Source organism: Scardinius erythrophthalmus (genome assembly GCF_964197995.2).
Source record: "Scardinius erythrophthalmus genome assembly, chromosome: 23".
In the NCBI taxonomy this organism is placed as follows: Eukaryota; Metazoa; Chordata; class Actinopteri; order Cypriniformes; family Leuciscidae; genus Scardinius; species Scardinius erythrophthalmus.
In genome coordinates this window covers 27,904,661-27,919,899 of record NC_138243.1, presented here as the reverse complement: position 1 = coordinate 27,919,899, position 15,239 = coordinate 27,904,661, and the positions used below count along the sequence as shown (strand labels likewise).

Below are 15,239 nucleotides of genomic sequence, written 5' to 3'. Positions count from 1 at the left end.
ACAAATTAACTAAAACTTTGGTTGATTGTTAGTGTTTTTTGCTATATTATTATTATTTTTTAATTCTCTCAATGTGTCTATATTCAAAAAATTTAGTTTAAGTTACTTCAGTCACTTAAACTTAACTAAATTTTATATCAGGAAAAGTTTATTTTATTTCAAGTGATAACATTTTTAGCTTTAGTTTTGGTTAACTATAATAAACAAAGTTGACTGATGAGTATGCATATGAGATCGCTCAACATTCGGGGTCGAGGTGTGGTTTGGCTCATTTCCTTGTGCGATCTCCTCGATTGATTAAGATGTGTCATAGATGCAGTTAACCAGTCGTTCAGATAATTGAACTAAGTAATGAAGAGACGTGCAAACAAAATTGTTTTCACAGCGGCCAGGAAACAGGGAGAGGAAAAATTGATAAAAATAAAAGCGAATCAGTCAAAGAAGTTAAAGACTTTCGCAAATGAGGAACAACAACAGTCCGCTTGCAAATTATCAGAGAAAGGAGCCAATAAACAAGCCGAAATCGAAGTAATAAAAAAGATTAAGCGGCAAGCGAACGGCACATGGAAAGGAAATTAATTCTGCTCTGATGTAGTCAGGAGGAGGTGGTTCTCCAATCGTTGATTTTCACTGGATCCGCACCGCATCAATCTCGTTTTCATTAAGTGCAGGTTAATGATTAAGGGCTTTTTTCATGACAAAACGCTTGACACCTGCTGCCTACCCACACACAACGATAACAGGATGTTACCAAGCATCAATTCACGCACATATGCAACAGATGGATCAGCTGACTCATATAGAATTATTGAAGAGACAAATGTCCTCTCAGAGCTAAAAACAGTGGTGGACATATGGTAGAGGACACCACCGACGGGTACTGGTACCAAGTTAATAAATTCACTGGATATAAACACACACATATATATATAAATAAATAAATATAAATATTTAGAAAATCCCAAGGAGGTGTCTGAATATTTCCAAACACTTACCCACATCATGAATGAAGCGCTCAATCTTGGACTGCATGCCCCAGTATCGAAACTCCACTTTACACAACTTGTAAGCGCACATGACGGGCATTTTGCCTGGGTTGTTGTTGATTTCCGTGATCCAGTCATCAGACAGGGGGCCCCGCTGGGTTTTATTCGACTTGTAGAGTTTAGGGTCCTCTTCAACTAGGTACTCATGAGGGGCAATGAAATCTTTCACAATATCGATAGGATCTGTGAAAGACAATTGCTTCCATTAGCGATTGCAACAAAGGCAACAAGGATCGTGAACAAGGCACGAATGGTGAACCGGGGTTCATATTTAATCCATTAATGCAAACCAAATCAGTTCACCACAGAGATTTTATTGAGGGTAATAACATGGACCTTGAGTTGTCTGAGGCCGTAAAACCTAGTTAATCTGTTTGTCGTATGAGTCATAAAGTCTTTCTCATATAGCATTAGGAATCGGGTTGTTCCATTAAAAAAGGAACTTTTGTTATAAATGGAACTTTGTTTAGAAGAACGAATATGCATTACTAAAACTATATATATTTTTTTTTATTTTTATGCAGTATATACATGTACATATACATGTATACACACACAAATACACCTACATTAGGATCAGTTTTTGACAGTGGAAGACAAGTAACATCTTTGAAATTACTAAAACAACTACTAGTGAAATGGTTAAGGAACCAGAATCATTGAGTGGTGTTGTAAACTCAGGAGGATTGTTTATTGAAAACACGAGCTGTCGGTAGCTGCAGTCACCAAGTCTGAATCAGTGAGATGTTCTCTTACAGTTTATATACATTTTAGAGGCAGGAACCAAAAAGACAGGTTTAGGAACCGGTTCTAGACTGAGAGTGCTGCCCACCCTAATTCACTCAGCATATCTATTCAAATGCTGAGACCCGAGTACAGGACTGGCAGGACTCTCTTGTTAAAACACAAAATCCGAGAGCCTATTAAGAGTTTCAGTAAAACAGGACTGACCGGAGTCTTTTGCTAGAAAACTCTGCTAATAATAATTTATAAACCTAAATTAAACATTTTAATAAATTTGGAATCCCACATTGGGATCGTAATTTTTACTCTTCTTTGCTTATTCACTTGCCTTTTCTCAAAGAACAAACTCTTAATTCAGATCTCTAATCTGGCATGTCTTAATCTAACGTTGTATGTCTTCAATTATTCACGGTTGCTGATCTTGGGTTGTTTGTTCCTGTTCGCAGACTGCCGTGTTGGCAGACGGCCTCTAGGTGTCTCCATAGCACACTGACAAAGGTGCATGTTTTCAGTCAGGAATGGAGTTATGTAACAGCATTCACAGGGCGCTTCCCCCTGCAGTGCCTGCGTCTGTCTGTGTTCATCTCAGAAAGCCTCCAGTACCTGTCCCAGAGTGCAATGGGGCTCTCGTGCAGCGGCACGTTACCCAGCAGCAGCATGATACTATGTCAATGAAGCGACACGCTGCCTGCATCTTAAACACTGAGGCATGACTCGAGAGCTAGAGATTGGTTACAGAAGAAGGCAGTGCTCACGTGGTAAAAAGCATACAAATGTGGAAACTCAATTGTTGGTAGATGCTCAGTTGTGGTTTTGCTGATTTGAATATTTTGAAACGGTCAAAAGCATAAATTAAATGAATGCATCAAGCATGCCTGATGGATGAAAATAAAGAAAGTGCAACAATACCTATATCCCGTTGTCTCCTTTCGGCCGAGGACATGTTGAAGACGTCATTATGGCAACCCGTGTCCGGCTTGTAGTACGTCTCGATATCGATGGAAAACTTTTCGACAAAAGGACACGTGTAGCTGCAGGACAGGCGAGGAGATTAACTCAGATGTCATTTCATCATATCAGTGTCATGCATTACCACAGAGGTTCAAGCGAGCTTATCCTCTCTTCACACAGGCGTTGTCTATACCTACCATGACCCCTTCATTAGGTAACAGATACATGTTTATTGCAGTGGAAATTTATCCCTAAGCTGCACTCAACGTTGCAACATTCACTATAAGACCAGAAAGATGCTTTAAAGGGGTCCTATTATGCTTTTTTATATGTTCATCTTTCTTTAGTGTGTAATGTTGCTGTCTGAGGATGAAAATGCTCTGCAAAGTTACGAAGCACAAAGTCCCTCCAGCGGGAGTTATTCTCTACATCAGTGTCAGTGTTTCTGATCTCCCTGAAACGCCTCCATTGTAGTCTTGAGTTTTCTTACGGGAACGAACACGTCACAATATTCCTCATTTAAATAATTAAGATACAGAATATAGGGGCGGGGCCTGGTTGAGTTAGTAAGTAGTGTGTTGAAACTCACAGTTATGGGAAGGGACATGACATTTTGAAAATTTCAAACGTGCTCAAACTTGCACTTTTCAGAAGGAGGGACTTCATAAAGAAAGGAACTACACAGAGTGTTACTGAGAGACTGGAAAGAGGTGCTGCAACAATGGAGAATATGGGAAAAAATAATGTGAAATGTTTTTTAAACATTCAAGAATGAAAACCTATTCTAGTAGAGCTCAAAATCAAAATCAAGACTTTGAAAATGGGGATAATATGGCCTCTTTAAGAAAGTAAACAGATCTATTATTTAAAGGTGCTCTAAGCGATGTTGGGTGACGTCACTTCTTGTTGACGTTCAAAGTATTGTCAATCAAAACGGAGGCTAGCTCGACCCTCCCTCCTCCTCATCCCGTCCCCTCCCCCTCCCTTCCGTGCTTCCTGAAACGGTCATGAACCATTTAGAAAAACCAAACTGGATTAACCCGCCTGTCCAGCAAAAACAGAGCCACCTGAATGTCGGATTGGAAGCCCTTCTGCCGGCGGAGTTCTCGCCACCTTTTGAACGCTTTTCCGATGTAAATTCGGGATTTCGCGCATTCCTTCTCCTTTTCCCTCTTCTTTGTTATTTGTTCATCGGAACGTCGTCTCTTTGGTCGTGTGTCGGCCATATCAAAATTCTCAAGAATAACCATTTTTAGCGTTAGTCGTTATCTAGGACATCTCTCCTCTAGCTAACTTCCCTCTTCTCCACTCCTCACACTAGGGCTGTGTATCACCAACATGTCACGATACGATACGCATCACGATACTAAAGCCACGATACGATACGTATCACGATATGGATCAATTTGGAATTTCAGAGTTTAGTAACAGTAATATATGTTTATTTTATAACCAGTGTTATAACAGTTGTGATCACTGAAAAACCATTTAGTTTTTGTCATAAAAACGAAGAGTTAAATGAAATAAAAAACTTGTCACAAAAAAGCTTAAAATGGCTTTTCCTTCAGTAGCGCAAATAAATACAATAGAATAAAGATAGCCTACCAATAAAGAGAAAACTTTTTGAATAGGTCTAGCACTAGTATTCAGAAATACTAGAAACTGAATAAAGTAATCAAATGCAAAATAAAACAGTAGTATTTTAGTCCTGATTAAATTAAATACATATGCTATTAATCCAAATTCTTCAAATTAAAACTATCTTTTGTTGTTTTGACAACAGTATTAAATGACAGAAACATATGGCTTCTGTCCCTTTAAGAGCTAGTGCACGGATACTGATTTCATTATACTGTCCCATCATCATGCGTTTATGCTGAAGACATAACCGACTGTGTTTAGAGGATACTCAACAAGACCGAAATGTTTGACATAATTTCGCGTGTTTTTGTTTGTTAAAGTGATATAATCCGCGAAAAATAACTTTTGTTACTCGCAATCTGTTTGTGAGCGCGTCGAGTATAAACGCCTCGTCCGTTTGGGGAGGTGCGCGTGCAGGCAGCGGAGACTTGCGCTGCGGAGCCAGGCGAAAGTACAAACAAGGCTTCACGCTCTTTGTGAAGTTCTAAATTGACTGATCTGATTGTATAGTCTGTGTGGATTAATTTACTCATACAATCTACATGCTAAAGTGCAGGAATGATTAAAATTATGCGCAATACCCGCGCCGAAATTCGAGCCCTGATTTGGCTACATAAGCACAACAGTATCGATACGGAAGCTGCTGTATCGATACGCGCATCGTCAGGAGTTCATGACGATGTATTGTTGTATCGATATTCTGAGCACAGCCCTACCTCACACCCCCCTTAATGTGCACGCGCACTAACCCCCCAACCCCCACCCCCAAATCATTCTTGTCGGTTATTGGCTGGAGCACTGTTTGTTATGTTTCGTGGTCCAGGCTGGGCCAGTTTGTTTTTCTTGTCGTTTGTGGAGCCTGGGCTGTCTACAGAGATCGTGTTTTTTACAGTGTGTTCAGGGGACAGGAGGCTAGCGGATAGTGAGGAGATGTTTGCTATATGTGACAAAAAATGTTTTGGCCTAAAAAACGCGTGACAATGCTTAGAGCACCTTTATTTAAGACCAGAACAACAAGGCCTGACTTGAATATTTAAAGCTGTTTTGGATATTCATCTGTGGTACTCTTGAAAAAGAGCCAGAGGGTTTTATTATTAGGCGCTATGGCACTCACCGTGTACGAGTGTATGGGTAGGCGTTCCAGGATTCCTCTTCCACACGAAGAGCGGCTTTTGGCAAGATGGAGCGGAACCAGCTAGGGATGTGTTGGCCTATGTGGTAAACCTTATGGGTGTATTGACCAGAGCCGCCTGGGCCGTCTATGTAGGGTCGGTTCTCCAGGATCTCCACGCCGCTGCCCTCGCCTTCGCTCTCTTCACGACTCTTTTTCTGCAGGGAGGGAAAGGTCAGAGATTAGGGTTCACAGACTTCCAATTGGACTGGAATTAAAGTCAAGTCACATTTATTTATATTGAACTATACAATACGGATTGTTTCAAAGCAGCGTCACATTAACAAACAGGAAAATAACATAATATTGAGATAATGTTGTAAACCTCATCAATTATGGAACAGGATCAATTCAGCTATATACAGAAGACAATAGTGTCATTGTTCTGCTCATGTTAGTTCGATGTTGACTCAATGCACTTCAATAACAGTGTCGATGTTGCACAGTTAGTGGCATTATGAAGCTCAATTCAGTTCAAATCTGTTGTTTCAATTTATTTAACTGTCAGTTGCATTTATGAAACAATTTCAATAAAGCTATATGCAGCTCTACAGAAGACAATAGTTTTATCATTGTTTTGCTCAAGTCAGTTCAATAACAGTGTCAATGTTGCAAAGTTAGTGTTAGAGATGCACCGGTTTACCAGCCATAAATCAGAACTGTTTTTTGCTCCAAACCAAAAAGTTTTTAGTTTAATTTTGGTCGATTTTGATTTCGGAACTGCGCAGAAACTGCATTGCAATAATTTCCCCAAATGTAATTTGTGTGGAAATATTATGAAGTCTATAAACAGGATGTTAACACAGGCCAGAGACAGAACACGCTGAAGACGGATGCTAAGAAGAGGACACAGATGCGCCTGCAGAGCAAATACTGTACCAGCACAGCAACGATCACGATGCTCGAAATATAGGAAGAAAAATATAAACACTGAATTGGGGGTTGAAGTTTATATGATTGCATTTCTGAAAGGAACTGACTATCTTCAGACATTTTCTTTTATTCTGAATTTACATTTTCATTCAGTCCGTCTGCTGTTTTTTTTTTGTGTGTGTGTGCAGATGTCTTATGCAGCATAATTTCACAAAGCAAAAGTTAGATAATTCTGTTTTTGCTTTAGACCTTGAAATTATACAATCTAATTCAAAAACAACTGCTCAAGCTACAAGTGTGTAGAATCTTTGTTTGGATCGTGATTTAAATGCAGTGGTTGTCTGTAATTTCTAATAGCTACAGATATTTTTGGTTTAAGACCAGTTTGCCTGTTATAAAGCAAGTAAACAAACAAACAAACCAGAATTGTCCAAGAAAAATCATGAACAGTGCATCACTAGTTAGTGTCATTATCCAGCTCAATTTAGTTCTCATCTAATAGTGCCAATGCAGTTAAATCGATAATATTAAGCTAACCTTGAATCTTAAAACCTCTTGGGACACTCGAAACTCAACGTTAATGTAAAGGTGACAGTCTATGCCAAAACAGAATTGACTCCAACCCAACAGAAGTCAATTACATGCTCAGCGCTACTGGAGCTGGCCAATCAAGGATGCCACACCTTCAGCTTTGTGTCAGTAAGATAAGCCAAGTCTCACTATGAATTCCAGCAGACAGAACCGTAAAAATAGGGTACAGTCTTGGCATGGCTCCGGAGCTGTGAATTTTGGGAGAAGGCCCACTGTGCCAGTCAGGGTGGCACATGCCTCATATCTGCCTCGCTTTAGAAGGTCATACGAAGGTAGTTGGAAGCATCTGGTTGCTAATGGCATATCAACTTACTTGTGAAGCCATCAAGGAGAAGTTTGGCCCACTTAAATCTACTATAGAAAAGCCTAAATAACAGGGAGTGTCTCCCCTTAAAACTGTGTCCCGGGCCCCTGAAAGTGAACATAAAAGTTGGATCACAGTGTTAGAAATCAGTTTTAATTCTGTACAGCAATTTTTTTTTACATTTCTATTTAGACTAATTAACATGAATGTAGGTGTAATTATGTAATTATTATGCGTCCTCTATGTTTAAATAAAAGATGGATGATGACAGGCCAGTGGAGCTGGCACACTCGCAGGGCAGATGGCCACACAGATCCCATCAGCCATGACTCTGCATTATCAAGATGATAGTGGGATTAAAAGGTGACAACGCTTATTTAAAGGGGTGGTTGATTATGATTTCACTTTTCTAACTTTAGTTAGTGTGTAATGTTGCTGTTTGAGCATAAACAACATCTGAAAAGTTACAACGCTCAAAGTTCAAAGCAAAGGAAGATGCTTTTTGCACATTTGTGAGTCCGCTCAAGCTGTCACATCTGTCTTTTCACATGCAATACAGTACGTAACACAAATGCAATAGCATGTCACTCTGTGGGCGGGCATCTTACAACAGTTCCTACACAAGCAATTTTATAGATTATCATGACAGAATATGCTGATCAAAGACTTGAACTCCACATCAGCAACATAAATTCATCAACTAACCATTCAGAAACATCCTATTACATTCTACATGTTGTCACTTCTTCTTGAGTCTCTCCATCATCGTCTGACTCCAGTTTAAACATAAAAGGCAGAACAGTTTCTGACATTTTAGTTCGTGTCTGCGTGAGGTAATCAGAGCTGCAAACACACACGTATACACACAGCTCTTGAAGCTCCGCCCTCTGTGCCGGGAGCAGCAGCTCATTTGCATTTAAAGGGACACACACAAAACGAGACGTTTTTGCTCACCCTCAAAAAGGGACAAGTTTAGCATGCTGTAAAAAATGATCTGTGTGGTATTTTGAGCTAAAACTTCACATACACACTCTGGGGACAACAGAGACTAATTTTACATATTGTAAAAAGGGGCATTATACCACCCCTTTAAAGACCTTCATTAACGTGAAGTTTGTTCTAGAGACGAAGAAAGTTTTAATATTCTTTGATCCTGAATTTCAAACAATCCTGACTGGCACACGACACGAGGAAACACAAGCAGCAGAAAGCTCTGAAAACTGCTTACAGGAGCAACATCAGCCCGTGCTCAGCAAGTGCCAAACTGTCTCGCAGCCGAGACGCCTGAGAAATGATCGCTCTTGGTCTCTCAGTTTCAGGCGTTTTTAATTCGTCCTCAATCGCCGGATACGTGGTGAGCAATACATTTCCATTTTAAAAGCACAGGCCCGTGCCATCAAGGGAATAGCGGCCGTGCATATCTCAATGTCAGACAGCTGCTTCTCTCTCTTTCTGTCAAACTCACAGACTGCACTGTCAGGACTAGGGATGGGTACTGAAATCCATTAAATGAGCCCCGGCGCTAAACTATGAAAGACTGCAGTATCAATAGACGTTACTGGTTCTGCTGTCGCTGAGCTACAGAGTCTGGTTACACTTTAGGGCATATTAATATTAATCCAATTTTATTTTTGATTTCGATTATGGCTTCCAAAGATTATAAAAAGAAGATATTTGAGGTCAAACTAATAAGCTTCATTCTCTTCACAGCGGTGCGCATTCATTCCTCCCTAAAAACCCATACGTCAGAATCAGCACAATCGGTGATCGTTGTAAAATGCACTCTACAGTTGCTAAATTGCGGGACGTGTTTGATAATAATAAGAGCTATTAAAAGCACAATAATCCATGCACAAGACGCCATTTCCAATTTCAAGGCTTTATGTGTGTGCGCTCCGAAAACGCACCGCAACTAGACAAACAAATTATACTTTAGACAAGCACGTTATACTTTATACTTTCCTGTGAAAACTATGCAATTATTGTAGATTTGATTAATAATGATTGTAGGCCATATTACTTACCTGAACAGTAATGTTAGTAGACATTCCTGAAATTAAAGCACTGTATTTCATTTGTATCCTGTTTCTTAGTTATTTTTCTTATTGTATCTTATGCATATAAAACACAAATGCCTGCAAACTGGTCCATTTACAAATGGATGTTTTATATTTGTTTTGTTCAAACATTGCCGTTTCTTTTGCTATAGATATTTTACATTTCAGATTATAAAGCAATCTTAATTATGTTCTTAATTTACCGTTAAAGTACCAGATCGATAAGCAGTATCGGTAAGAGTAAAAACCTTAATGATACCTATCCCTAGTCAGGACTGACACCAGACCAACACATTCCACATAATGCTTGTGAAGCTGGAGCCCATTCAAGGTATCCGCAGGTCTGTAGCTCACATGTGCAGAGCAGGAAGAAACGGACCAATCACGTCTTCTAGTTAGAGAGGTGAGCTGTCAGCAGCTGGAGGTGTGGACAGACAGACAAATGGCAGGCGGGAGAGGGAACGGGCTGGGGTATCTGTTTTTGCTCATCCTCCCAGCGTGGAGTCGCCAGCACTTCATTATGGTGCTGACAGATGGCATCAGGCCCCACACTCGCTACAATTAATCCCGCGTACACACATGCATGCATGCATGCACGCACACACACACACCTTAGAGAAGTGTGGTCTTGACACCATAAGGCTGTGCAGTAAAATTATATTGCAATGTTTTTCCCCCACGATTTTGTATCAATACAGAGTGTTGCTTGTCAAGTGATTTTGATTTAGCACCAAAATTGTCAACAACACTGTACAAAAAGTAACAAAATTGTCCTTAAAAACAAACATGATCATTTTAATAGGGCTGCACGATTTGGGGAAAAAAAATCTAATTGCCATTTTTCTGATAAGAATTGGGATTAAAAATTCAATTAAAAAAACATTTTTAATGTTTGCTGTGCTTGTTTGTAGGACTGCACAATTTGTTTTGTGATTTTATATTAATATGGCTATAAAATAATAATAATAGTAATAATTGCAAGCATTAATTATCAGGGTAAAGCACAAAAAGGCAAAATAAGTCATGCAAGCATGGCTTGGAGCATCAGACCAAAAATGACAGTTAAATTAATTACATTTTTTTTAGATTATTTTATGCAAAATGGCTTAAAAATCATTAATACAATTACTAGTAATACGCTTTCATTACTTATCAGTTTTGACCAATAGGTGGCTGTAATCAAATTATTATGGTGTGGTCACTGTGCTTTTAATAACATTTTGCCTTCATGGTCTGAAGATGATCTGAGCCAAATTTGGTGAAAATCAGACACACAGTATAGGACGAATTGGAAAAACTAGCTTTTCAAAGAAATTCAAAATGGCAGATAACAAGTTTGATTGAATATGGCATAATGGGTATCATTGTTCTCTGTATGACTCAAGAAATCTATCAAGACCAGATTCATTAAAACAGGCAAAATGAATCAAAAGTTATTAGTATGTTTTGAAATTTCATTATGAATTTTGACCAGAGGGTGGCGCTGTTGCGAAAACTTTTGACATGGTCCCGATGACACATGCCAATTTTTGTAAGGATACACTAATGCGTGCATAAATTACAGTGTATGTAACCTCAGGTCATGCTTGTGATGACATGTACCAAGACTCGTCTCAATATGCTAAAGCATTGCAGAGATACAGCCTCGTATTCATTTGGTGTGCTCTTTGTTGAATTCGTTCACACGTTATTTGAGAACTGCTGGGTTTATCAAAAAGCATTTAATATCGAAATCATATACAAATCGTCTAGGAGTGGCGAAAACATTTTCACGACGGAAAATGACGACTGAAAAATTATGAATTTTGTTTCTAGCTCTTACGGTTCAGAAGTTACTAGCATAAATGTAAGTTCAAATTTGGACAGTTGGTGGCGCTAGAGGGATTAAGTTAGATACAGCAAAATTGCTGTGGTTAATGCTCAGACTGTTCTCTATCTGTGTGCCAAATTTCATAACAAAATTTCTTCATTTTCAAATGTTAAAGGTGCAGTATGTAAGAATGACAACTAGTGGTCGAAATAGGTATTGCAGTCCAATTCAAAATATCTGCGAACGCCCGCCCGTTTCTCCCGCCACCTGCTCCTCAGACTGGACGGCGCTCGCACGGGTTGCCAGTTTGAGCACACGCAACAGGAATGAGCACAATGGACAATTAAAATTGGCAAATTGGCAACGTGCAGCATCACAGACCAAAACGATAACAAACATTCCAGCCTGGAAACTCACATTTAAAAAATAACTGGAAGAATAACTGTAGAAGAGTATGTGAACTTAGCATGTTTCCTCAATATATGCAAACATATTATGGTATCTTTATCCTTTAGTATAGTGAAAAAATACATACAGCGCCTTTAAACCATCAAACTTATTTTTAACAGAAAACCGCAAGGAGAGCGCTACAAGTTTGTGAAGAAGGTTGTCGCCTGTTGCTTCCCAAATACATGTTAAATTGACCCAAACTCAGAGGACATGCAGAGGTGGGGTTGATGTGGAGCAGCATTTACTCTAAACCGAGCCGCTGGAAACACCAGCGAATAATGAGAAGCTCACGCGTAAGGACACAACGCTTTACTACGATATATGCAGTCTTTGCAATTAGATAATCGCACTAATCCATATCAGGATTTAGGTTTTATTTTGATTAATCGTGCAGTCCTACTTATTAATAAATAATAATGAACTGCTTATGTTCAACAAGCACAGTTGAATTTAGCATTGTTTTATCCCCTCTAATCACGACCCTATCAGACCTGATTTTAGGTCACGACTCACCAGTTGAGAACCAGTTTTTCAGTGCAATGGTTTTAACCTCGCTGCGGTTTCCTTCACTTTTGTCGAGTTTGCACTCTATCAGATGTATGAGATGAACTCACAATAGTGAAGCAACAAACCACACAAGAAGAGACGATGATCTTGCTTGTGCAATTCAATTATGATATTCATCATTTGACGAATCAGTGATGTCTGGGATGAGTAACATAAATAAGTTTAATACTTCAAATTCATTGATGCTTAAACTTGTGCATCTAGACTGGATAAACTACACTGATACTCTGGTACTGAAACACACTAAGCCTCTCATATTCAGATTCTGAACATGATCGATCACTTGATGATCACATTATGTACTGGTTAGACACAGACAGCTGATAGAAAATCACTTTTAAATAACCTAGTTTGAAAGAATTAGTCTCTCAAATGCTTGAAATATAATAATAATAATAATTTAGTGGGGATTCATTTCTTTTACAAAGGTAGTACTGATGGTACAAAAGGTACTTTTATGCTGAGAAAGCAGTTCACTCATAGTTTATGACGAAAATAATGCAAACTGAATACATTAGAAAGGCCAATAACTGCTGAGAGGTCATAATGAAGACGATAAAATGGACGTTGGCACCAAGAGCTGTGTTGCAACTACCGTAACTGATAGAAAGCTTAAAGTTTTCCCTGGCAGGATTCCTGTGCACTCTAGCTAATTACATATTTCACATGGATGACTTTAATTCAAATGAAAAAATGACTAGGCCCTAAAAGGAGCATCCACAGAGATTTCCAGCTCTCCAGTTGAAATTTACCACCTGGGATTTGCCCCTCAAAATATCCCGATTTCTTTCCGAAGCCGCGCTCAGCTCTACCCTTAATTTAGCATCTCCGTGGACGAGCGAGAAGCAAACGTTGCCCTATATGGACACGGACGGCCAACATCATGTGAGAGGTTTAACCTCGTCGCGATGCACCTTCGCTGCCCATCTGCGGAGAGCAGAAATCACGGGAGTGAAGTTGCCCTGGCAACAGGCCTGCATCATCGTGACCTCTCCCTCTCGCACCGCAAACAAATGACTGCAGTGAGCGCCACGCTCCGGCTGATGTCACAGGTCTCCATGGCAACCGCAGCTCAGCTGTGACGCTGCAGAGGAGGGAGTCTGACCGGAGGGGAGAGAAAGAGAAAACAGGAGAGCGAGAGATACAGCGGGAAGAGTGATGCTGCTGTGACGGAAGCTTTGGAAAGACAAATTCCTGCTGGTGTGTAGAACAAAGCTGACAGTATTCTTGACAATCTCAGTATAATTATGAGCTTGCATTGAAATGGCTTAAAAGGGTGATTTTATACATTTCAACCAAAACCAAGCCACCGTTGCCAAAAGGATGGGAACACTTCAGTTTAGGGTCCAATTCTCTCTAGTTGCTTATTCGCATGCATATTACTAGGATACTGTTTATTAGTACTTATTAAAGCACATATTAATGCATTATTCTGCTTGACCACCCAATACATAAACATAACATCTACCTTACTAACTATTAATAGTAAATAGAAGTTTATTGCGGCAAAAGTCGTAGTAAATAGTTCGTTAACAGTGAGAATTGGACCCTAATCTAAAATGTGATCAGAATTACATTTTTAAAAAAGAGGCAAAAGATGTTTTCCAACACTTTTTTATTAAATGAAACAAGAAAGAATAGTATTCAATAGTTTTATTTATATGTACAAATACACCAATATATTGTAATATATAAACATATATAATGTATAAAAGAAACATTATTCTATATTTTTGCTAAAACAATTTATATAAATAGAAACATTAATCTACATATATTTTATATACATTACTTCAAATCACTGTAATATCCATGATATGGCCTAATTTGATTGCAATCTAAATCCATAACACACTGGTGTGACTTAACTCGGATGACACTAGGACCGGGTGTTAAAACGCTAACGATAATTATTGCGATTTAATTTTCCTTGATAAAACGATAACAAGAGTTTGATAAATGCTTGATGCAATGTTTATGCGACAAAAGCGGAACGAAACAGCACTACACGTTTGAACCGTGTGGCGCGAGCTTACAAGAGTGGATGCGTTTACTCACTGAACGGTCTCGATCATGTGACCACTAAACATCGCTGTGAGATCAGTGAAAAGTTCTTGAATTCAGTGAAGAACACAAATGTGTCTGTGATTTAAACAAGTTTAAAGCAGTGCTGACAAACCGGAGAAACACTGTGCGCAACGATGCAGTCAGAAGGCTTTTCAATCTACAAATCACCATCATTTACCATGGATTTACTGTAGTAACAGTAACTGTGCCATGGTATTGTGGCAGAAATTTGGGATATTCATATCGAATTTAAGTATATTATTAATGTGGACATGTATTAAAGGAGTAATGGAATATAGTTACAGTATTTTTTGTGATTAAGCTATAGCATTTTTATACTACAGTAACTGTATTTAGGCTACAAATACCATAGAAACCATATATAGTTACATTTTACATTGGTAGTGAGGTGCTATATGTGTGGTTTTAGCTGCTGTTATCATGATCTAAATGTACGCTACTATGGAAGACCAATGGTTAATTTTAATAAAACTCAAATTTTACCCCCGAAAAAATGTTCTAGTAGTAGTTTGAGTTAGGATGCTGCTGTAAATTTACGTTCATTAACAAAAACAGTAATATCTGTAAAATCTATTACGATTTGATAAAAATTGTTGCATTTCTGAGACAAAACATGTAATATTAATATTGCAGCCTGCACTGCAAACTGTGTTGAAGACACGGAAAGTCAAGCAAAACAAACCTGTTTCATGATTTAAAACAATATCAACCATTAGAACATGCAGAAAACTAAAATAAGAAATAAATTTTTCTATTAAGATATTTATTTTGTTAAGAAAAAAATTACTGGAACAGTCTAAAGAAAGTTCTGACAATAAAGAGTAGCTTAAAACTAGTAGTTTAAAAGGTCTTAGGAGCAAAGATCTGCCTTTAAACTTGAAAGAAATAAAGCTTTGACATTTATTGTGATAATTATCAATATCGACTGATATAAAAAATTTAATAG

General features: G+C 38.6%; 1 protein-coding gene across 7 annotated transcripts in view; it reads right to left on the bottom strand.

Annotated features, from left to right (window-relative positions):
* Positions 1–15,239, bottom strand: part of pitpnm2 (phosphatidylinositol transfer protein, membrane-associated 2) — a 66,031-nt gene that overhangs the window by 23,145 nt on the left and 27,647 nt on the right. For all 7 annotated transcript variants that reach the window (XM_081354315.1, XM_081354310.1, XM_081354314.1 and 4 more), the window contains exons 3-5: positions 5,497–5,711; positions 2,700–2,821; positions 996–1,229 (exon numbers count right to left, since the gene is read on the bottom strand). In XM_081354315.1, coding sequence (XP_081210441.1) covers positions 996–1,229; positions 2,700–2,821; positions 5,497–5,711 — 571 coding nt within the window. The remainder of the gene's footprint in view (positions 1–995; positions 1,230–2,699; positions 2,822–5,496; positions 5,712–15,239) is intronic.